A 25,806-nucleotide genomic window follows, 5' to 3' on the forward strand; every position below is an offset into this window, starting at 1 on the left:
AAATAGTTCATGGTGGGGTGTCTCAGTAGAGCCACACAACAGCCTATAAATGCCCATGAGAAAATTCTCGAGATGACCCATTTGTCCCAGTGCACAATGACTGGTTGAACAGAACTACTGTGCTGTAAGCAAGTCCTTAAAATGAGATAGCTGACGCTGAATATGCTATAGGAATGAAATCTTTCTTTACTGCTTAAATGGTAGAAATAGACTAATTCCTTTTGATTGCTTCTATACTTAGCATCATCAATAAAACAGAATGGCTTGGGAAAAGGAGAACATATCACTTTTGCAGAGACTGTGAAGACTGCCTGCCAGGTCACTTTGTTCTTTGATGCACAGATACAGGGGGTATTTTGATAGGAGTATAAAATAAACATTACCAAAGTGTTCTGGTGATGCTTTAAATTTAGGTAAATGGATCATTTCATTAGTACAGTGAAGCAGGTTGTTGTTAAGTGCCCTCGAGTCGGTTCCGACCCACAGCGACCCTGTACAGGGTTTCCAAGGCTGTATCTTTACAGGAGTAGAAAGCCTCATCTTTCTCCCGCGGAGCGGTGGCTAGTAGTTTTGAACTCCTTGCAGCCAGATTTGTAACCACTGTGCTACCAGAGCTCCTTAGCGAAGCAGGTAGGAGAGAAAATAAAGTATCTAGGGATGCAAAAGTTGAGACCTGGGAAGTTCTGACAGTATTGGGGTCCATCTAGGATATCATATGACTTTCCAATCACATCAAAAAAGGGGTGGTGACTTTTCCAGATACTCAATATTCTTTCAATTGCTCCCTATAAGCAAATCGCCACTGGGGTGAGGAGCTCAGCTGGGACTCATAAGTAATAATAAAGCTTTGCTTCTTTTAAAGATGATTTTTAACTACTCATCTCCCAGCAACCACTGGGGGTTATTGGAAGTGATCTTTGAAATATGACACTATCTTAAAGAGAAGAATTAATCTAAAGACGACACAAAAAGAAAGATCCTCATTTCTACCTATGAATTTTTCAAAACACCCACCAATTTTTGGGGGGAAGGAATAATAGAAAATGTACCCAGCTGGGAACAAGAGAATTTGGTCCTGGTTCTGTCAATATGCATTGTATGGCCTTCAAAAAGACAGAAACTCTCTCCTGGTCCTGTTTGTTATTTTGTTTGCTTGTTTGTTTGTTTCCACTTGAAAAGGGAAATAAAACTATCCACTCTACTCAACTTATAGACTACTTGCAGGACTCAAAGTGAAGTCATCTGTCAATGTGAATATGTCATATTGAATATGCTATTCAAATGTTTGGGACTCACCCTAGCTGCCATGAGTTTTTCCTATGAGCCAACGAGCAGCTTGATTGGCCCAGCATTATGCTGAGCATTTTTCATGTATTGAACTCACTTAACCATCACATGAATCCTACAAAGTATGTCTTCAGATTGCTCCATTTTACAGAGGAGGAAACAGAGACTTGGGGAGGTTAAATAACTTGCTTGAAGTACGAAACTGAATCACCCAACAGGGAGAATAAGCATTTACTTAGAGAACTAGGAAAGCAGAGAGAATTTGAGGGTGAAGAATTTGATATATTATTAAAGTTTTAAAGTTCTTAGCAAAGGAGAAAAAATTTAAGCATTAGAAATTCTTCCATATATTTTATGGCTTAGTATAGTTATATTTTGAATATATGTGAGAAAAAGCACCAAACATTTCAGTGCTTTGAGCATTTTGAGGTTTAATCTAACTAATGACACCAGAATTCCAATCCAAGACAGTTGACTCCAAAGCCCATACTGCTGTAATGTATCTGTAATATGAAAGCACCGATTATTGTTAAATAAGTTCTCGGTGCTGTAAGTTTTCAGCAATACTGTTCAAGAAAGTTTCCATCTATTTTGAAAACATATAGGAAACAACCCATGATTTGGACCTAAAGACGCAAAAACATACACACACAGCAAGAGCCATCGATTTTCTTATGTATCTGTGGCTTTAAAGTAACCAGCAAATCATTGTCTGATGGTTGGCAGCAAAAACTCATGGACTCCAAATGAGCTTGGGAAGGTGGTTAACATCAATCTAGAAATCTATGGAATGTCTAATAGGAACCCAACCGACCCTACAGCAGCATTGGTAGGGCCAGTGAAGATATTCACGGAGAGAGATTGAGTTTTCCTAGGAGCAAATGAACAGCTTCTCATATCTTGGGTTATTGTGAGTCACACCTTTCCTCAGGGTTTAACACAGGAAGCATTTAAAAATTAGTTCTGTTAGTGTCTAGTGAGTTTGGATGAGGAAAATAATTTATAATAACTGTGGCACTTCCTGTTCTCTTCAAAGGCTCAAATGTAGCTTCCTAAGGACATTTGTGTGCCTTAATCTAAGAAGTGCTAAGACTCCAACAAGAGACCCACATTCGTGGTAGAGCTATCTGGAAACTGAGATGGTAGATCACTCAGTTGGTGCAGCTTTTGCTACAATACTTTAGGGTTTTCTATACTGTTTGTGGATACCCCACAATTCTAAAAGCAGAACTAAGTAGGGAGACTCTAGTTGTTAAGAAAAGCAGCAACAATGGCACTTTTTATTGATTTCTAGAGAAGACTAATGCAGAGCTATGCATGAAAATGCCATCAGAGGCTTCCAGGCATTCAAGATTTGGGGGCCACAAACCAGTAATTTCTTTGGGGCATTTCTCTCAAGTATAATAATTGAATGGTTTGTAACCTTCTGAAAATATGCTTCTGGCTTCCTCGTCACTGCAACCTCCTCACTATAAAGAAACTGAGAGAAAGCAAATGAGAAATTTGTGGTGAATTTGGAGTGCCAGCGACAAAAAAATTAGATTTAGTATATTGCTTCACATTAGGAAAATGACCGATTTTCTGTGTATGTTGGGTGGCAATACAATTGTGGAGCACAGATCATGGCTAAAAGGTTTTCCTCTCCATTGTGGAACTCTTGCTATCAAGGTCAAGGACTCTTTTTCTAGGAGAAGTCATAGAGAAGAGGGAAAGCTAAGGGGTTATATGAATGATGTCTTTTAAAGAAGGGAACCCTTCCTCCATTGCCCTTGATTTGGCCATCTGGCTCTGGGAATTGGCTGGCGAATGTTCCTTGACTATAAAATCTAAACAGATGATTAACCCATCTCCTTCCCATGACAGGCTTCTTGCCATTAAAATGTCTACTAGGACCCATTTCTGAACATCAGTTCTGGCTTACGATACATGAGAGAAAGATATGAGCAAAGTCAACCAGATGAATGAAATTCTTCCTTCTTTTTTCTCTCATTAATGTGTCTTGATGTTCCTCAATTTAAAGCTAGTGGACTTCCTTTCATAGTCTCTCAGCTATCTCTGGGCAACTGTGTCTCCAAGCATACCACACTAAATGGCTCAATGAAGTCCTGATCCCAAAATGGCTATCCTGTGATTATTCACAATAGCTCATCATTGAGAAGGTGGCCCTTCACTCCCTGGGTCAACATTCTGTAAAACCCACAATATCTTCCCTTTGGTGTGAACCAGTCAGGCAGTAACAGTCAGGTTGACAAAAAAATGTCTGTGCAGAGTTGACAAGTCTCCAGAAGCTCCCTACACTGAATTGTGCCCTAAAGAAATCATTTCTTTATATTTCATTTTATTTACACATACATGAATGTGTACTTGGTGTTCAGTATTTCATAATTTAGTGACAATCACGAGAAAGATCTCCATTTCAAAGTGAGTGGGAAAATGAATAAGTGTATGACCAATGAGAATACAACATGTACCTGTGGGATAATGCTCATTCACTGGCCAGTTGTCCACTTGCAGTGTAGCATTGCCGCCATTCCTGGTGAACCGTACCACATGGTATTTACCATCATTGACTGGGGTTCTTTCCTCTTTGATGGATATGTCAACTGTGCCAATATTGAAGACCACTCCGATTTTCCCTTGTTCCTATAATGATGGAAAAACAAAAGCATGGTTATCATCAACAGAAAGGCTTTCTTCCTTTAAAGGTGGTTCTCCAACTAGAAATAACCTCCTGGTGCCCAGAGAGAGCCATTGGCATGGAGTTAATAAGAGTGTCCTACAATCCCCCAAGGGCCTTTATGAACAGAAGAGCCAATGGTACAAAGCCACCCAAATTGCTTTCACAGTCTGCACTATACAGTGCTCTCAACAGAACTACCTAATTACTGGGCAGTGACACTGCAAACTTATTTTCTGCTAAAGAAATGATTCCTGTTTTCACTAGCAACAAAAAACACTGGATCCTAGACCTCTTCAATAGTCACATTTAGGAAGAAATAGAACAGGTGAGTGTGCTACGCATGTGGGACCAGTCATGGCCAAGGAGCATTATCAGTAGGAGCTCATGGCTAGAGAGTAATTAGGAGCTAATGGCACAGGAATTGGCATTCGAGACCAACTCCTGATGATCCTTTCTTCAGGCACAAATCTCACTGAAGAGTTATCTTGAGTGGAAGCCACTGAGATTGAGCTGTGTTTTCAGAGTCCCACGTCTGTCACTCTTCCCATACTTATTCCTAAAACTAATCCAAAGAGGGATGCAATATTTACAGCCATTGAATTGTATCACCAGAAGAAGAGAATCTCTGTGACTTCAAAGATTTGTGAGCATGGGAAACACATGAAGAAACTCCAGAAGAGCGACTTTGTCGATGAAGTTGAGGTTATAACGAATGACCGTGAGGGTGAAGGTGGTGATGGTATCCACCTCCTGGGAATCACCAGGACACACAGAAGCACAGATAATAATCCTATTCAAACTCTTTCTGTTTCCCTTCCCTGATTATTTGCTACCACCAAGACTCAAATTTGGAGTCCTGGTGTGGCGCTGTGGGTTACTGCACCACACTGCAAAGCTGTTTGAACTGCAAGGTCGGCGCTTCAAGCTCACCAGCTGCTCCTTGGAAACCCTATATAGGGTCACAATGGGTTGGAACCAACTCGACGGCACTTAACAACAACAACAACAAGACTCAAATTTAATATTTGTAGTGAGATATAAAATGAAATTAATATTACTAATAAGTATGATCAGCCTCTCTTACAGTTTAGATAGTCACCAATGCATTTCAGGACATGAAGACACAGGAGGCATTTTCCTCAATTTCCCTCATTATCTGATTTCTGGGGGGCTAAGCCATAGGTTTCATAATTAAGTTTAATAAAATTTAGTTGTAATTATGATGGTATATAAAACGGAGTGATCATTCTCATGCACACAGACTCTGTAATCCTCCATTTCTGTTTTCAAGGAGAAGAATAAGAAAAACAGGAGGAAAAGAAGGAGAGAAGGGGAAATTCAGAATAAAGTACTCTATGATCCAGAAAACGTTTTGCTGAATAAATCAGATAATTTAGTCATTTGATTATTCACTCATTATTGTTGCATGAATCTACTGCTATTTATTATGTTATGGCGCTGTGGGTTAATGTGCCAGACTGCAAAGACGTTTATACTGCAAGGTTGGCAATTCAAGCTCACCAGCTGCTTCTCAGAAACCCTAGACAGGGTTGCTATGGATCAGAACTGAATCAATCGCACATACCAATAACAACAACATGACTAAAGTACCCGCACTCTCATCTCTAAGATGTCATACCATGGTGACTTATGTGTTGCTGTGATGCTGAAAGCGATGCTATCAGTATTTCAAGAACCAGTAGACTCCGCCATAGTGTACAGGTTTCAGCAGAATACTCAGTGTACGGAAGACTAGGAAGAAAAACCTGGTGATCTACTTCCAAAAATGAATGAAGGAAATTTTCACAGATCAAAACAGACCCATGTTCAATTAATTTGCTTTGGATGCTTTATTGTTGCTGTTGTTAAGTGCTGTAATGCCATAGCGACTCTATATAGGGTTTCCGAGGAGCAGCTTGTGAGCTTGAACTTTGAAGTTCAAATGGCTTTGCAGTCTGGCGCATTAACCCACTAGGGCATTTTTAGGAGGGATGAATCATTTGTGGGGGACATTGTGTTTGTTGAATCAGAGGACCAGAAAGGGCAAAGAAAACAATGAGCTGGATTAGTACAAAAGCCACAACGATGTGCTCAGACCAGCCAGCAACCATGAGTAGGACATAGGACCAAGCTCATTGGTTCTATTGTACTTCAGGAAGCCATGATTGAAAACTACTAGATGGCAGCTATCCATCTATCTGTGTGTCCATCTATATATCTACCCATGGTTAACATTAACAAATTAAGATTTCTGGTGGGATTTTAGATACTGGTTTCCATATGGTTTGGTAAACTTATTTTTACTAAAGTCATGCTTTATTTAATTTGACAATTATCCTTTAGTATGGGAACATATTTTTCATTCATGTAGTCCTGGTGCAGCACTGTAGGATAAGCTAACAGTAAGGTCGGTGGTTCAAATCCACCAGTTGCTCCTTGGAAACACTATACAGTGTCACTGTTGAGTCAGAACTGACTCGACAGCACTTAACAACAACAACAACATATTTTCATTAATAGTATATGCAAATAAAATTTTGCTGATGATAATTTAAAAATGGTTGCAGCAGTACATCAACACGAAACTACCAGTTATTCAAGCTGGATTTAGAAGAGGACATAAAATGAGGGATATCATTGCTAATGTATGATGGATCTTGGCTAAAAGCACAGAATATCAGAAAGATGTTTACCTTTGATTGATTATACAAACACATTTGAGTGTGTGGGATCATAACAAATTATGGGTAACACTGTACAAAAGGGGAATTCTAGAACACTGAATTGTGTTCATGAGATGAGGAACATGTGCATAGACCAAAAGGCAAGAGTGGGAACAAAGGGTTTAAAATCAGGAAAGATCAAGATTATATCCTTTCATCTTATTTATTCAATTTGTATACTGAGCTAAAAAAAAGCTAAGAAGTTGGACTATACGAAGAAGAAAGTAACACAACATTAGAGGAAAGCTCACTATGAAACTTCAATATGCAGATGATATACCCTTCTTTGATGAAAGTAAAGAGGACTTGAAATACTTACTTATGAAGATAACAAAATACAGCCGTCAGTATGAATTACACCTCACCGTAAAGAAAACAAAATCCTCACAACCAAACCAACAGGCAACATCATGACAGACGGGGAAAAGATTGAAGTCAAAAATATCATTTTAGTTGGATCCTCAATCAGCACCCATGGAAGCAGCAGTTAAGACATTGAGTGACATGTTACATTGGGAAAATTTGCTACAAAAGACCTCCTAAAAGGAATAAAAATCAAATATGTCACTTTGAAGACTAAGGTGTTCCTTACCCAAACTATGATATTTTCAATTGCTTCACATGCATGAAAAACTGGCTAGTGAATAAGGAAAACAGAAGAATTGAAGCTTTTGAATTACAGTAATGGCAAAAAATATTGCATAGACTATGAAATCCCTATAAAAGTGTTCACTATTGCTCACTATGGTGGTGATGGTGATGTGCCATGGAGTCAGAACTAACTCATACCAACCCTGTACAGGGTTTCCGAGGTCGTAAATCTTTATGGGAGTAGAAAAGCCTCATCTTTCTCCCGCGGAACAGCTGGTAGTTTCGAACTGCTGACCTTGCAGTTCGCAGCCTGATTCGTAACCACTGCGCTACCAGAGCTCCTTATTGCTCACTATAAGAGTGAACAAATTTGTCTTAGACACTCTGAGTACTCCTTAGAAGGGAAGATAACAAGAATTCATCGTATGCATTTTAGACAAGTATGATGCTGTGGGATAAAGCATTGGACTGCAAGGTCAGTCTGAACCACACAGTCGACAGTTCAAACTCACCAGCTGCTCCTTGGAAACCCTATACAGTTACTATGAGTTGGTGCCAATTCATCAACACTTAGCAAAAAACAACAACAATCAAGAGGAAACTGGTGCCTGGAGAAGGCATTCATTCTTGGTAATGTAGACAATCAAGGAAAAAGCAGAAGCCCCTCAATAAAAAGATACAGTAACTACAATGATTGGCTGAGACATAGCAAGGCTTGGGAGGCTAGCACAGGATTGGCCAATGGTTTGTTCTTTTGTACCTGGGTCAGTAGGAGTTAGAACTGACTCAACAACACCTAACAACAACCTGAATGCATCTTGTGTTCCCTGAAAAAAAAAACAGATCCATAGTCACTGTCTTGATCTTAAAAGAGAGCATTATAAGTATCTAGGAAGACTGAGCTACAAGACAGACATAGATTCCTGTGGGACCTGCTCATGTGCTATGTAAAACTGTACCTGTCAATTCCAAGTTCTCATCTCTGGGAAAGTAAGTGCGATACCTTCCTATATGGTGACAAAACAAATTCATGCTTTCTTCCATCTTTTTCTTGTGACCAATATATTTTCAGTTCTTAGCTGGTTTTGTCTATAAATCTCCAGCGCTAAACAAAACACCTAGCATTGAAACAGGATGCTTGGATAAATGGATTTGTTAAGTTCTTTTTGCATCTTTCATGTCCACAATGAACATTATTCTGAATAATTTTATTCTTTCTCCTTGGTTCTGAGAGAATTTAGAGAAATGGTATGACTTTTACTGAAAGAGTTGGCATTCGTCTGTTAAGATATATACGCAGATTTTGTTTGTGCATTGGTACCTAATCACCTTCTGCATAAATAGCAAAGCTGTGAGTCCTGGGGTGGTGTGCTCTAGGATAAGCACTGGACTTCAAGGTCAATTTGAACCACAGGTCAGAGGTCCAAACTTACCAGCCTTTCCTTGGAAACCCTACAAGGTTTGAGGGCACTTACCAACAATAAAATGATGACCTCAATCACTACCTGTTTAGTAGGAAGACAGGAGTGGAAGACTGCGGACACCATGACTTAAGCTGACATTGCTACGCCTGGGCCCACCCACAGCTGTGGACTGTTTACGGCCCCTTGATTCTTTGATGAGAAACCCCCATATGTATCTGAAGGCATGGAAAGGACTGCTGGGGAGTCCATTAATTTTGGAGTCACTAATCAATCATGGGAGTCCTGGTGTGGCGCTGTGGGTTAATGCACCAGACTGCAAAGCTGTTTGAACTGTAAGGTTGGCAGTTCAAGCTCACCAGCTGCTCCTCATAAACCCTATACAGGGTCGCTATGGGTCGGAATCAACTTGACGGCACTTAACAACAACAACAATCAATCAATCATGAAGAGAGAACAGTTTTAGGGAGCCAGAGGAGCTCTTTAAACCAGTCTTCTGTAGTTTTTCAGCTACAACAGTGACAAAGTACAGTTCTGGTTCAGCGAGCTGGCTGATCAGTGAGATATAGTCTTGGGCAGATTCATTGCAAGATTCACAATAGATTAAGAAAAAGAAAAGATTTCATCTCTGCCAGAATATTTGGTTCTTATCTTAGACGCCACACATTTGGCATGTAATCACCATGACAAAGAGGTTTCCTCCATCCTGCTAGCTTGCTGACAGCGTCAGTGGAGACCCCTAGCCAGATGCTTCGTTTTGTGTTTCCTCACAGCGGTCACTGTGGCTGCGGTCGACCTCAGATGTGATCTCCTTACTCACAGGAATAAGATTTCATTACTGCAATCTCCTTGTATTTGTCATGGGATCACAGTGGTGTGATAGTCATTGGCTAACTGTAAGTCACAGAAGCCTTGTGACAAGTGTCCATACAGTTGTCCAGGCTAGAATCCTTCATGCTCAGCTGCCAAGAAAATAAACTGTATCTTAATGAATCTTGGTTGCACAGGCGTTAAGCACTTGGTTGCTACCTAAAAGATCAGTGATTAGAACCTACCAGTCATTTTGCAGGAGAAAGATGTGGTAGTCTGCTTCTGGAAAGATTACAGCCTTGGAGACACTATGAGACAGTTTGACTCAGTCCTATAGGAGTTCGCTAAGGAGCTCTGGTAGCATAATGGTTATGAATCAGGCTGCTAATCTCAAGGTCCATAGTTTGAAACTACCAGCAGTTCCCTGGGAGAAAGTTGAGGCTTTCTGCTCTCATAAAGAGTTACAGCCTCAGAAACCCTGTGCAGGGTCGCAATGGGCCAGAATCGACTCGACAGCACTTAACAACAACATAGGAGTTCTACAGGACTATGAGTCAAACTGTCTCATAGTGTTTCCTAGAGGAGTTCTGGAGTCCTGGTGTGATGCTGGGGGTTAATGTGCCAGACTGCAAAGCCGTTTGAACTTCAAGGTCTGCGGTTCAAGCTCACCAGCTGCTCCTCAGAAACCCTATACAGGGTCACTATGAGTCAGAACTGACTCATCGGCACTTAACAACAACAACAACAAAAAATAGGAGTTCTAGAGGGGTGCTATAGGATAAGCACAGGACCACAAAACACAAAGTTGGTGGTTCAAACACACAAGCTGCTCCTTGGAAACCCTATACAGGGTCACAATGAGTCAGAACTAACTCCATTGCACTTATCAACAACATAGGAGCTGGTGAGGCACTGTAAGATAAGCCCTGAATTTCTAAATGCAAAATCCACCGGCTGATCCTTGGAAACCCTAAACAAGGTCACTATGAGTCGGAACCAACCGGACGGATGGCACTTAACAACAACCACAGCAACATATGGTCATTAAGGAACTTTGATGATGCAATAGGTTAACTACTAGGCTGCAAACCAAAAGATCTGTGATTCAGATGCACCATCTGCTCCTCAGGAGAATGGCTTCAAACCTTGTAGGGCAGTTTACTCTGACCTACAGCGTTCTCTGGAAGTTGGAATTAGCTCTGTAGAAGTGTGTTTGGAGTTTGGTTTAGAATCATTATGAGTAAGAATTGATTCATAGTAGTGGATTATTTTACTGAGTCCTGTGTCCAGAGGAGAAAAAATGTAAAGGATAAGATATTGATTTTAGAGTCAGCCCCAGTTGACATTGAGAAAATAACTCAAATTTCTAAACCCCTTTCTTGATGTGTATTAAGGGGACAAAATGCCAGCATTACATACTTCACAGGGCTGATGTTAGGATATAATATGATTAACATGACAGCATAAATTTGTATAAAACATTATACAAATTTAAAGAATAAATGAGAGCAGGAGAAGAGAATATCCAATCATCAGATCATATATAAAGCTCTGTGGCTATTGAAAAGGTTAACTGGTTCAATGGGATAAATATAGATTTTTGGCATCACATGGTCCAAATAATACATCTGACTGTAGAGATGTATGACCTTGACAGGTTGTTAGACTTCGGATTTCTCTTTAATAAAGGGAGTGGTTATGTGCCGTGGAGTCGATTGCAACTCATAGCGACCCTGCATAAGGTGTTCAAGGCTGTCAGTCCTTAATTACAGGAGCAGAATGCCTCATCTTTCTCCCACGGAAGAGCTGGTAGTTTCAACTGCTGACCTTGAGGTCAGCAGGCCAACTTGTAGCCAGTATGTTACCAAGCTCCTTAATAAAAGGGTAGGTGGTTGTGGAGTTGACTCTGATTCATGATAACCCCACATAGGTATGTGTGGACCTGTTATTTATAAGGTTTCCAGAGGCTGATTTCTCATGTGAAATAGTGCCAAACCTTTCTACCAAGGTGCCTCTGGTGGACTCACACCTCCCAATTTTCAGGTTGGACAAATCTCATAGTTAACTCCTGGGCAAAGCCAAAGCTTATGGCTTCAGCTGCTAAATAAAAGGTTTGAGTTTCAAATCTACCTGGCGATCCTTGGAAGAAATGTCTGGCAATCTAATTCCCACAACTCAACCACTGAAAACTGTATGGAGCACAGTTCTCCTCTGACACACATGAGGGCATCATGAGTTGGAGTGGGTTCCTTAGCAACTGGATGGAAAGATATGGCGGGTGCTTCCCACCTCCAAACACTGTTCCGAATTACTGGACCACACATCTGTGTAAAGCTCCTGGCACAGGACTGTCTATGTTGTTGGACTTCTAACTTGTCAGTCATCTTTTCTCCATTTCTTGCCTATCATTGGGGTAATTCAAAGCAGCGGCATGATCAAAGGACAAACTGGCTTGGGGGACACTGTCATCAAGCTACAGTGTGAAAATAAGTATAAATTTCATCAAACAGAATGCTTAAGGGAAAAATACATATATATATCTGCAGGGCTGATACCCTGTAGCAATAGTTGCTGTCTCTCCTCATCCCTTGGTGCTTAATATAAGCTTCCCCAGGACAAGAGAAGCATAGCTGCAAAAACAACATGGTTATAAACTGTATCCCTCCACACCCATCACTACTAAAGTGCTACCAAGGCAATCACTTCAATCTGTGTTGTTTCTTGATATTAAAAACAGACAAGTGGTAAATCAGAAGACATTGCTGAGGATTCCCCCAGTGCATTCAGGGAAAAATTGACCAGGAGAGAAAACAGCTGTCTTTAAATAGCGACTAAGTCATTCTTTAGCAATAATGACTGTTTGTAAGTCCACCTGGTTCCTCATGTTAGAACAGCTCCAATTTTCTGATCCTCCATCAGCCACACTACAGTTATAACTGGGACGGTGACCCAAGAGATGCTACCAACTCCAAGTTAGACTTCTGGGTCAGAAATGTACAGAGGCAAGACAAAATTCATGAGGCGTGAAGCTCTCCTTGAAGGCAAGCTCTTCACTCATTCCAGGGTGCCCCCAAGGAAGGCAGAATGCAGGATCTACAATTTTAGAACATTGTAACTGACAGAAAACAGTACTGAGTCTTTCAGATATATGCCAGGAGATGTGCAATGGAAGTAGTTCTCAATATCTTAACTGCCAGCTTTCCCACAGAATGTCTTAGTTATGTGCTAGGCAATAACACAAGATAAACACCATTCATATGATGCCTCCTCTGGCCCCAGAGACTGAAAGACCTTTCATTCTCATTTCTAAGTCTGATGTACATTAAGTAACGTAATTATTCACACTGTTTATGAAATATTTCTATTTCTGTCCCTTCTGAACTCATAGTAAGATAGAATGTCTGGGTTCCCTTGTGATGAGTAGGGCTTTGAGACCAATTTTGACCAATCAGTTGGGTGCTCTTCTGACTTGTGCATTTAATTGCTGGTGTGAGACCTGCCAGAGATCTCTCTTTTACTCTCAACTGCTATACCCAGCAAAAAGCTGTTAGTGCTTACTTTGTCAATCGAGCACTTCCAGTGAGGGTGAAAATAAACCCACTTGCAATGGGCATACAGACTGAGTGAGAATACAGCTTAACTACTTTATGCCTCTTAGTGTTTGAGGCTGGTTAGCACTTAAACATGGACACAGTAGGCATTCAGTAAGTATTGGTGAACAGATTGAATTCTGAATCCTTACAATTACTCCATAGATTTTATAGATTATAAGACACAGAGAAATTCAAAGAGTTGGCAATTCAGATAATAAGAGACATTTTTTTAGATTAAAATCCAAGACTTGTCTGTCTTTAAAATCCTGTATTTCCTATAATATTATGTTTCAGTCACAAGCATTATACATTGTAATTGAGTGATTTATAAAACATGGCATGCATGTAACATTATTTATATCAGCCTAAACTGATTGATTGTTAAAGAGCAAAGATGTCACTTTGAGGACTAATGTGAGCCTAACACAAATCATGCTTTTATCATTTGCATTATATGCATGTGAAAGATGGATAATGAATGAGGAAAACAGAAGGAAAAATTCATGTATTTGATTTGTGTTGTTGATGAAGAATATTGAAAGTACCATAGACTGCCAGAAGAATAAACACATCTGTTTCGTAACAAACACAGCTTCTAAGAATGTTCATTAGACGATGGCAGAATGTGACCTCAAGTACTTTGGACATGTTACCAGCAGACACCAGTAAAATATGGTGGTGGTTGGTGGTTAACTGCCGTGGAGTTGATTCCAACTCACAGCAACCCTGTACAGGATTTCCGAGGCTATAAATCTTTATGGGAGCAGAAAGCCTTTCTTCCACAGAACAGCTGGTAGTTTCGAACTGCTGACCTTGAGGTTCACAGCCCAGTTCGTAACCACTACGCTAACAGAGTTCCTTACCAGTAAAATATAGGCCCATCAAAAAAAGAAGACTTTCAATGAGATGAATTGACCCAGTGGCTACAATAACAGGCTCAAACCTGACAAAGATTGTAAGGATGGCACAGGGTGGGGCAGTGCTTTATTTTCTTGTGTACAAGATGGCTATGAGTTGGAACTGGCACAAGGGCACCCACCTAACAACAAAATGAATGAATGAATTAGAAGGTGTGGCTATGATAGAAACAATTATATTCATAAGCTTCAGTATCATCAGAGACTAAAATGGATTTTAGTATTTTAGGAAAAATAATTTCTCACATATTCATATATTGTTTCATGATGCCTTGTATGCTAGGCATATACCTTCAACACGCTTTAGATATTCAATCTGTAAAATACAAAAGAATGAGGTACAAACTTATCAAATCATTAGATTATTTTGGCTTAGAGACTATAGTGAGGGTCTCTGAATTTGGTAGTGGACTTTCTTTGTTACTGTTAACTATCTCTCAGTGAAGACCACTAGGCCATCTGTTCAAGGTTAGGGCCTCGGGCTGTAGATGTCTGTCAACTGATAGATAATAAGTACAGCCTGTGCACTAGTAAGGGATCCCAGAGATGTCAGAGGCAATCCCTGTCCCTCAAGAAGTCTAAGACAGCCAAAGAACCCATCAGGCATCATCCACAGAGACAAAATTCTAGCCATGCAGCATGAAGACCGAGTGTGCATTCCTTCTGGCCTCATGCCAATGGCGTGGTCCCCTTTCCCCTTAGAGATTTCAGCAGTGAGCTGGGGAGAAGAAAATGTCTGTTGTGAGTTTGAGAAGCCATTGAGAATTAGTCAAAAGGTAAGACCAGGGCTGACTCTGCAGCTTTTTGGACATGGGATCTTAGGTGTGTGGCCCCTTAACTATCCAAGTCTCAGGCTATGTATATGAAAAATGAGAATACAACAGCAAAATAATAATGTTGGTGATAGTGGTTCTGACTCATAGCAACCTTGTATAGGGTTTCTGAGGATCATCTGGTGGGTTTAAACAGCCAACCTTGTAGTTAGCAGTTCAGTGCTTATCCACACCGGGATGCCAACAATCATACCAACATTAAACGGCATTGATGAATTAACATTATGAAGAGAACGTAATGAAATGCTTGAAATTTCTGACATGCTCTACAAATGGGTGATGTGAAAATGATGTTAATGGTGGGAATGAAGTGGGTGATGATAGTGATGTTAATGGCGGATGGCTGCATATGAGACAAATGAGACAGAGGCATTTGCACATTCACTGAAGGATGCTGATCTATTTGAAATAACCTTCTCCCATTTAAGATCATCAACTCCAGAATCTATATAGATTGTCCCTAGAAAATTCACATTAAATGGCTTGGAAACTAATTCTATTTTCTTAAACCTGCAGAGGCCTCAATGACCTTTGCACTCTCCCCTGGCTACAATTGGGCTGTGCCCAGTATTCTGCTGATGTCTGGTTGTGTGAGGTCAATCAATTAAAGTGGATTAGATCCACAGTTTAAAATACAGAGGGGCCAACAGAGATAAGACTGATAAATAGCTCAAGACAGCTCCATCTCTATCTCTCAGCAAAAGGAGGGGGAAAAAACAAGAGCAGGGATGACAGTATAGGACAACAGGAACCCTGACCTGGCAGGGAGAATCAAGGCAGGATAAAGCAGCTGTGGCATGGAATTAAGACACAAGTCTCCGCCATGGCTATAATCTTCCCAGCCCAAATCATCACGTCGTTCACTTCCACAGACCCCAGTGTGACACTAGCTGGTTTATTAGGTATGCTTGACTACAGAGTGGAAATTAAAGTTCATTTCTTCAGGAAGCCCAGTGCCAAGTCCTAGAGCAGCATCCTGGCAGGGCTCAAGTGACAGCTGGAAGGGTAATGCTGACTGCAGTCTGGTCCAGACTGAACATCTCATCCCCCACTAGTACCTAGCTTCTTTCCCAAATGTCTCTACCCCAGTTGTGAGGAAGCACCTAATGGGCGTTGAGAAGAGACCTCAGATCTCACAATTCGGAGACATATTTTAAAACATGTAGAATTACTTCAGAACATCATACATCTTACCTACACACAAACATTAATTAGCATCACCTAAGAACTTGTTAGAATGCACAATTCTGGAACTGAACTTAGTTTTTGTTTTTGTTTAAGTGCCCTTGAGTAGGTTCTCATTCAGAGCGATCCTGTATAGGGTTTCTGAACCTGTAAATCTCTACAGAAGCATAAAGCCCCATCTTTGTCCCTTGGAGCAGCTGGTAGGGTCCAACCACCAACCTTGTGGCTCACAGTCTACTTTAGACCCTTTGAATCAGAAAATTTGGGGTGGACCCCTGCAATCTATATTTTCACAAACCATGTACTTGTCTCAGATTCTGGCTAAATTCTGGGTCTCACTGTCTTAACTCTGAGGGCAGTGGTTTTCAGCCAAGGATAATTCTGTTCCCAGGGAATATATGAACTATATGCTGGGCATTTTTGGTTGCCACACTGGGGAAGGGAAGCAGGGAAGAGGGCTCTGCTAATGACACCTTGCAAACATCAACAACATCCAAGACAATTCCTGCATTAAACAGCATTATTGCTAAGAATCTCTGCATAGGACTCCGCAACTCAACAAACATCCATGAGGTATCTACTTCATGGCCGAATCTATACTCCATACATTCACATGTGGGATGAACACATTCCCCACAGCAATCTTCTGTGCAGCATGCATGTACACATACACACACATATACACGGAGGTGAAATTTTGTATATTTGGTGGAAGGTTGTGGTCTAATGTCCAGAAAACAAGGTGAGCAAGAAAAGCATGTCTGGATAATCTCTCTAACTCTGGCTCTGCTCCTACTCTGTGTTGCTAAATTGCCCATTTGGCAGATATAAATTTTGAAGTTCAATGTCACATGAACAGGAAATAGGAGGCCTAAAATATAAATAACATGTCCTCTGTTACTTCCCTTATCTGGTCCCTTTTAAATTCTTGCTGCTTCCAATACATCTGTCAGTACGACTCTTCTGGTACAACGGCATTAGCTGATAGCCCCAACTCTAACTCAGTTCCTTGCGCCTTCACTACATACAAACTACATTATAGTTATAGCTGACAGAAATGCATGATCTGTCTTGAATGGGCTACAAAGGAGAAACTCTTCTCAAAGAACTAGATTCCAGGCCATGGATTAACATATCATCTATGGAAATTTCAGAAAAAATCAATAAACAGCAACTATCCCTTCTACCCACTCTGTGGCTACAAGAAAACCTTTCTCCACAACACTTTGCTATTGACCATCTTCCACCTGAAAAGCTGGGTCAGCATTGCAGCTTCAGAGTGCATAGAGCTATGTGAATAATAAACATCAGCCAAGGATTCTGGTTGTGCTGCTCTATCAGATGGCCTTAACAAATGGAAATGTACTCTGTCAAAGGTTAGGAGGCTGCAAGTCTGAATTCAGAGCACGGGTTCTGGGGAAAGGTCCTTGTCACCTGTCAGGATCCGTAGTCCTCCATGTGTCTTGTCATCAACCTTTCTCTGGATCTAGGAGCTTCACAGTGCAGGGGCCCCAGCTCCAAAGGACACACCCCATTCCTGACTCTTTTATCTTGGTGGTAGTAGGTCCCTCAGAGCTCAGTTCATATCTCCCACCTTTTATCTTTCAAGAGACTGACTCACAATGCAGTCTAATCCTGTAGCTTGCATTGGACCTCATTAACATCAACTTGTTGTTAAATGCTATCCAGTCAGTTCTGACTCATAGTAACCTTGTGTAGGGTTTCCAAGGAACAGCTAGTGGGTTTGAACCACTGACCTTGCAGTTAGCAGTCCAGTGCTTATCCTACAGTGCCACACCAGGACCCCAGCGTTCTTAGGAGTTCTCGATGTGTTTTGGCATCAATCTTCCTCTGGCTCTAGGAGCTTCACTGTTCAGGCATCAGGGACCCAAGCTCCAAAGGATACATTCCACTCTTGGTTCTCATATCTTGGTGGGAATAAGTTCCTCTGAGTTCAGCTCACTTCTATCTCCTTTTATATCTCCAAAGGGATTGACTCAAGCTACATTACCATAGAACTGATGATTTACAACATAGGATGATTACATTAAATCAGGGCTTACCACATCAAATTATACCATGGACTTGACTCTATTGAATTAGATCTCATCGTGGAGGTGACTGTTGCTGTTAAGTGCCATTGAGTAGGTTCCGCCCCATAGCAACCTTGTATAGGATTTCTATGGAGCGACTGGTGAGCTTGAGCCACCAACCTCATGGATCAAACTGACTTTGCAGTCCAGTGCATTAACCTTCAAAACACTGAGAATCCTGGTCCATCCAAACTGACACAAAACCTTAACTATCACTCCCACACATGAACTCTCCAGCAAATGTCAGTCCCATTTTCTAACTGAAAAAGGATAAAGGTACACATTTCAGAACCAAGAGCATCAGTACTTGGAATGATGCAAAGAATACAAAGTTGATGATTGCAAGTTTGTATGAGGACATTTGGGAATGGGCATGCAAAAGTTGGATGAGGCAGACTAGCTTGGAGTAGGCATTACAAAACCCAAGGTATGGGCTAAATCTGGCTGTGCCTAATTTTGTAAATAAAATTTTATTGGAACACTGCTGAGCTTATTCATGCATGTGTTGTCTATGACTGCTTTCATATTACAATAGCAAAATTGGGTGGGGGAAAAAATAGCAACATAAAACCCACTATCAATGAATTGATTCCAACTCACAATGATCCTATAGGACAGAATAGAAGGGCCCCAGAGGGTCACCAAGGCTTCCTTACAGAAGGAGGCTGCTACATCTTTCTCCCACAAATTGGCTGGGGGGGTCCAAACTATAGATCTTTTGGTTAGCAGATGAATGCTTAACCACAAAAATCACAGGGCCTACAAGCCTAAACATATTTATTATGAGGTTATTTTTCTCATAAAAATTTCTCAACCCTTGTCATGGAACGTTATATAAGTAAAGGAGAGTCATAATCTTTTTCATTATATGACTGATAATTTATGCTCACACGATCACAATAAGTTTAATATGATGGTGGTGAGCCTCAAATGGACAGCTCATACCTACTTAGCAACTAGTATCTGGCAAACAGAGTACATTTCTAATATGATAACATGACCTGTAAGTGCAACTTCACCCAATCAGGCATTAACTAATCTAATTGGGATCCCATGACAGTGGCTTTGATATTAAAATCAACTCAACATAGCATCATTTGAAGTAAGGCAGAGGTGGAGGCAGAGAAATACGTTAGAAGTTTCTGGCAAAAGTGAAGGTAGGTAGCTTGGAATATCTTGGTCGTACATGAAATGGAGCAAACATTGTAGAGTTATTAAAATTATAATGATATTGAGCTTTCTTTCTGAAACTGTATCTTGTTCAGAGGGAGTGAACCATGTGCATGTGGAAGGCTGGGTAATCTGGAAGCCAGCACACATCAGTCTCATGCTAGGACTTGAGTTTTTTGTAGTAGGTGGAATGAGAGAAGAGAAAAGCATTGCAACCCAATGAATATCTCAGTCTCCAGGGCGCCAATGCATCTGCAGGACACTTCAGTCACTTGAGTGATAAATGGTGATTAACTGAGCTCTCTTGGTTTACCTGCAAGGGGAATCTATTGTGGCATCATCTAGGGATGGACATTCCGAAACGGGGGCTCATTTTTCCTTTCCCAGTTATCGTAAACAAAATGGCCAGCGGACTCCCATCTATCAGCAGTGCTGTCTGCACACTGGGGCTGTGGTGTGTGTGTGTCCTGCAGATAGTGTCGTAGCCAGACGTTTCACCCAGGTGATATTTTATGGTCCTCTTTGTCAACTTTCTCTCTTGGATTGTATCAGCGTTTCTAATTCAAAAGGTAGAGTCTGACTTACCTGCACTATCATAATAAAAGTAACATAATAAAAACAAGAGCAATCTCAAGAGCTGCAGTACATCTGGAGAAGGCAGTGCCTGCTGGCCTCTGTGATGGCATCAAAGCCTCTGTGTATATTACTGTATGCCTTCAAATCAATACCAACTCACAGAGAGACTCAACGGAACACAGAAGAACTGCCCCTTAGCATTTTCTTGGCTGTAATCTTTCTGGAAGCAGATTGCCAAGTCTGTCCTCCTATGGAGCTGTGGTGGGTTTGAATCATTGACCTTTTGGTTAGCACATAATGCTTGACCATTTTGCCACCAGGACAACTTAAATGTGTTCTGACTCATAGTAACCCTATGGAGAACTGGAGAACTGTCCCATAGCGTTCCCAAGACCTTCATGGAAACAGTCACATCTTTCTCCCACCAAGAGGCTGATGGATTCCAACCACATCCTTTCAGGCGTCATCCAGGCACTTCTGAAACAAGTTTCTGAAGAGGAGAGAAATCTGAACACCTAAGTAGAAATATGAAAAGAAATGCCATTTTCTGGGCTGTGGATGAAATTGGTAAAGGTGACCCAAACCAGGGACTTGAGAACATGTCACAGAGAGCTGACTTATACGCCTTTGAAACAACATTCACCATACCAGAACTGAGAATTATTTCAAAGCTCTGTGAGTGTCTTTTTGATAGAATAATTAGAGAGTGTATCTCTTCACCTTAATTTACTATAATTCATGATCCTAACCAATTTGTAACGTAAGGCATGTTCTGTATGGCAAGCTCTGTGAGCGCTCCTGAGCCAGCAGCTTTAGAAGCACCAGTCATCCTTGGAATTTAAATGAATCCACATAAGACATGAAGAGGCACTTACATTGTGGCATTTAAAGGGCACAAACATTCTTTCTTCTTTCTCTTATGAAAATGCTACGATTTGTTCATTAGTGTAAAGATGGTAAATGGATATGAGGGGGCTTATAAAAAGTATGTGGAGAAATGTAATGAAAAGGTAATGGAACTTTCCCACAAACTTTCGGAAGCCCCCTCATAGGTCCAAAAGGTTAAGAAAGAAGTATAGTAGTAGAGAAACGAAGAGCTCATTGTATATGTACGTCCATAAATGTTTCAGTGCGTGCATTTGGACAAGGACTCAAAGTTCAGCATATTCAAAGCTAATTTCTCTGACCCTATTTTTTTGGTGGTGTTGTTGTTTTGTTTTCAAGTAATCTGATGAGCACTGCGGGGAATGTAGGTCCCTAAGTGTCCATCAAAAGCCATCTGAAGAGCAGTCCTAACCCAGCCCTTGGACAACCTTGGCATCTTCAGCAGAACTCTGGGTCTTTGCCCCTATAGAACAATGTGAATCTAACACAGACTTTGGAATCATGAAATCCAGAGTGAAGGAAAAACAATAGGATCATCTAGTATCAACACGCACTTCAGTGAATGGGGATTGCTAACCCAGAGGTGACCCTAACACTGGACAGATTTAGGCCTGGACCAGCCCAGAGTAAATTTGTGGTACCATTCCCTCATTAAAAAAAGAAACTTCCTTTGCACTACTGGATTTCCACCTTTTCCTTAGCCAGTACGCATAGTTGTACAGAGTTGAGAACAACTATAAATGTAGAGCCATCACTGATGAACTAAATCTATCCTACCATCATCTTACAATCTCTCCAGTACCTAGTCAACAAGGACTCCAGATGCATGCTTTTCTGTATTTCTTTCTTATTCTTTAATGTAATGTTTCACTTGCCCAGTCAGATCATGAACATTGGTGGGGTGGGGTGGGGGGCAGAGTTTGCAAAATCTCCATCCATGCTTCATTTACTGCATTTTCACTTTTGCTACAATTTTGCTTAGGGAAAGTGTTTCAAGTGTGACCATGGGCACCTCTCGTGGGACCATGGCCATTAATTCCCACAGTCCAGTGAACAGCCTTCAGGATAATTGCCAGCAGGCCAGAGTCAGCTCTGTGCAGCTGGAGGGCAAGAGGCTCAGTCTTCCATTACCAAGGCCCCCAGCCCACGCTGATTCTTTACTTGGACTAGATTCAAATTGAAGTTGTAGAGGTGGAACAATGCTCCATTCCATTACCAGTTCCTTGAACCATTTGGTTCCCATTAAACACTATTTTGACCTTAGAAATACTCAGATTGCCAGGCTCCCAGAGAAACTCTTTCTCATCTTCATGCCTTTTCATCACTCTTTAGTGCGGTAACTGCAGGTTGGTACAGCACTCTAGCTCTGCCCTTTGGGAGCCCACCCCCTCATCACAGTCTTTAGGACCATCTCCTAATTGGAGGACTTGCCTCCAGATCTTTTCCAGTAATACTTGTGTTCATCCAAATCAGTGATGCATAAATTAGAATCAAGTGAAAAAAAAAAAGTATTGCAATCAAGTGTCTATCGATCATATACTCTGCTGGGAGCACTTGATTAGGCACACCAGGAGGTAGGAAATTATATCTCACATCTTTCAGAGCCTCAAGAATTCAACTAGGGATACCCAATTTAGCACAAAGGGCAACAGTCTGAGAGCCAGAAGAATTAAATATGTGCTCAAGCTGTTCACTTTGATAAAGGGCTTAGAACAAATAAAAAATACTTTGGACAGTTTCCTCATCTGAAAAACAAGGATGGAATCATGTAACTTATTGGGTAATGAAGAGAAAAACAAGATGTTTGTGACAATTTGAAATATATGGAGTAGTGAGAAGACATAGCATTACAAAATATTAAGGGAGGAAAGACAGATGTGAAACAAGCTCCCAATTCCCTAAAATAACATATACAAAATAAAGACAATTTTCATATCATATTTCCAAATAGATATCCACTATCAGGCTTAGATAAACTGTCCAAGTAAATGGAGCCAGGAGGTTTCATTATATTCCCAACATGACAAAAAAAATTCTTCTCTATTTCCTAGGGGCCAGGTAAAAAGTGGGGAAAAAAAGAGGAATTAGATATTAGTATACAAGAAACTAGATCTATCCTAGTGACAGTGTAGCATAAGCAATGAACTGCTAACTACAAGGCCAGCAATTCAAATACACCAGTTGTTCCTCTAAAACCCTATACAGGGTCCATATAAGTTGGAACTGACTCAATGGCACTTAACAATAGCAACAACATGCATGTAAGAAGATGTATTTATTTAGGTAGATTCAGATGAGATGGTTAAGGAAGAAAGGGTGACATTTAGAAAATCAAAGCTATTGAAATGAAAATGAAATTCAGTGTATGGAAGGAATAAAACAGTAAATATGTGTCATAAAAAAAATTAAACTATCAACCAGCTAGTCTGCTCTCTGGAACTTCAACTAAGTTTCCCAACACAAAAATCTTTGAGACTCCTTTGGCTCAACAACAAAAAAGAAGGCATTAAGATTTCATTTAAGGCATTAAGATTTCATTAAGTCGCTGGAGAAGGATGTCATGCTGGGTAAGGTGGAGGGTCAGAGAAAAAGAGGAGGACCCCCTAATGAGATGGATCAGCCAGGTGGCATCATTGATGGACTCAAGGGTGGCAGCGGTAGTGAGGTTGGCCCAGGATCGGACATTGTTTCGTTCTGCTGTGCATGGGGTCGCTATGAGTCGGTTCTGACTCGATGGCACCTGACAACAACAACAACAAGATTTCATTTATAAGCATGCTAACAGAGTGAAAAGGTTGGAGGTTAAAGTAAAGCCAGAGGCACCTCAGAAGAAAGAACTGGTGATCTACCTTTATAAAAACCAGCCAGTGAAAACCCTCTAGAGCACATTTTAACTTTGACACATATGAGGTCTCTAAGAATCATTCTACTTGACAGGAAATGGATTGGCTTCAAAGCATGCTAAACCTTAGAAGGGAGCTATGTAGAATAAGCACTGGACTTAAAATCTCAAGTTTGGTGGTTCAAGCCCATCAGCTGCTCCACAGGAGAAAGATGAGGCTTTCTGCTCATGTGAAGATTTACCACCTTAGAAATCCGGTACGGTGTTGCTATGAGTCAGAACCAACTCAACGGCACTTCCCAACAACAGCAACAATAATGAACCTTAGAGAATATTTCCTAATAATTCCTTAGTGGATCCCCCACACCCACAGGAAAATGTTACCTTGCTGATGACACAAATGCATTTATGGTATTCAGAAACAATACCAGAAATAAACACAAAGGAAATCCTGTATTTTCCAGTGTTCCCAGCTGATTCCCTTGGCCTGCTGCAGGTGTCTCTCTGCCAGCAGAAGAGCTTTAGCTGTTTGGAGGGACTCCGGTTCATTCTGCACTTACACCATTTTAGGGCTAATTTCCCCTGGCCCAGAGATGCAAAGGCCATCAGATAAGACATCACCCAAATGATACTAGAGCATCCATGTTCTAGCAGTCTGCTGTTAGCTTACTGTTGTTAGCCAAGGAGCCAACTAGCCATTTCATTCTTAGTAATACCTGTGAGTTCTTTAGGAGAGTGAAATAAGGTCAGAAGAAAGTGAAAAAGAGAAGGAAAGGAAGTAATAGGGAGAGTCACCAAGCCAAATCTGAAAGAATACAGAAAAGAATTCCCCACACTCGGAAACATACATGTATTTTCGACCACTCTACTTAGTCCTGACTTCAAGAAACTGTCTACAAATACTTAGAGACAAGGATCATAGAACGTTAGCTATAAGGATAGACATATTCCGTAGCAGTCAGCATGTTGGGTTTTCTTATTTGGTTGAAGAAGGGTGATTGCTGATGAACCACATCAGCTCTGCTCACAAACTTCCAGGTCTATCCGATAAGAGAACAGAAAAGAGTTCAGAGCTTCTAAAGTATGAGTGCTTATTTGCATAGTTCTCCAGGCAGTGGTGAATGGACAGACAGAAGGCAGGTAAGCATGACTATATCACAGAGAAACACTGAACACAATGGGTACTACATCTAAGGGCATCATTCTTGAACAACAGTGAAAACTGTTGGCTTGACCTTAGTTATTAATAATTTTTCTCCAACAGATACTTATAAACTACATTGTGTATTAAAAGTTACAAACTCAATGCCTACAGATAGAACCACACACCCAAATGTGCTTTATTTTAGTTTTTATGAGGGGACTACATAGTTTGTTTTCAATTAAAATTAAGTGTCAATGTTTTAAAAATCAGAAGATCTCTTATCATTAGCTAGACTTCTAGGTTCTTTTAAAAACATGATTATTTACAATGTTGGACTCACATTTCTGAAAAGAAACAAAAGGTTAGAGATGATTGGGGGAGAAGGGCACAGTTCTCCAATTTATCATAGTTCCCAACAACACTTCCTGCCTATGAGACACAGATTTGGAGTGTTGCCATTTACAGTCATGCTTTCCCTGATTTGTTTTTGTTTTTTGTAAAGTAGGGTAACAGTATCTGCCACAGAAGCTTGCTATGAAGATAAAGCAATGGGTGCAGGCAGCTAATACACAACAGAAGATGTACAAAAAACTTTTTCCTTTCCTACCTCGTTATAAGGAGCTCTGGTAGCGTAGTGGTTATGAATCGGGCTGTGAACCTTAAGGTCAGCAGTTCAAAACTACCAGCTGCTCTGTAGGAGAAAAATGAGGCTTTCTGCTCCCATAAAGATTTTCAGCCTCGGAAGTCCTGTGCAGGGTCACGATGGGTCAGAACCGACTCGACGGCACTTAACAACAACAACAACAACCTCATTATATTATATTAAATTTTAGTTCCCTAGCACTCTGAACCACTTGTTTGTCACTCTGTGATACTATGATGGCTTGTGTGTGTTGCTATAATGCTGAACTGTGCCACCAGTATTTTATGAACAACAATACAACATTGTGTGCCAGAAGATGAGCCCCTAGTATTGGAAGGCACTCAAAACATGACTTGGAAAGAGCTGTCTCCGCAAAGAAGAGTGCATCTTACATATGTGGATGGAGAAAAGTT

At 40.8% G+C, this 25,806-nt stretch overlaps 1 protein-coding gene across 4 annotated transcripts in view; it reads right to left on the reverse strand.

Moving 5' to 3' along the window:
* The window catches only part of NRXN3 (neurexin 3), a 1,807,186-nt gene that overhangs the window by 281,585 nt on the left and 1,499,795 nt on the right, over nt 1–25,806 (reverse strand). For all 4 annotated transcript variants that reach the window (XM_006864755.1, XM_006864756.1, XM_006864758.1 and 1 more), the window contains one exon: nt 3,759–3,930. In XM_006864755.1, the coding sequence (XP_006864817.1) occupies nt 3,759–3,930 (172 nt within the window). The remainder of the gene's footprint in view (nt 1–3,758; nt 3,931–25,806) is intronic.

Source organism: Chrysochloris asiatica, unplaced genomic scaffold (genome assembly GCF_000296735.1).
Source record: "Chrysochloris asiatica unplaced genomic scaffold, ChrAsi1.0 scaffold00070, whole genome shotgun sequence".
NCBI lineage: Eukaryota > Metazoa > Chordata > Mammalia > Afrosoricida > Chrysochloridae > Chrysochloris > Chrysochloris asiatica.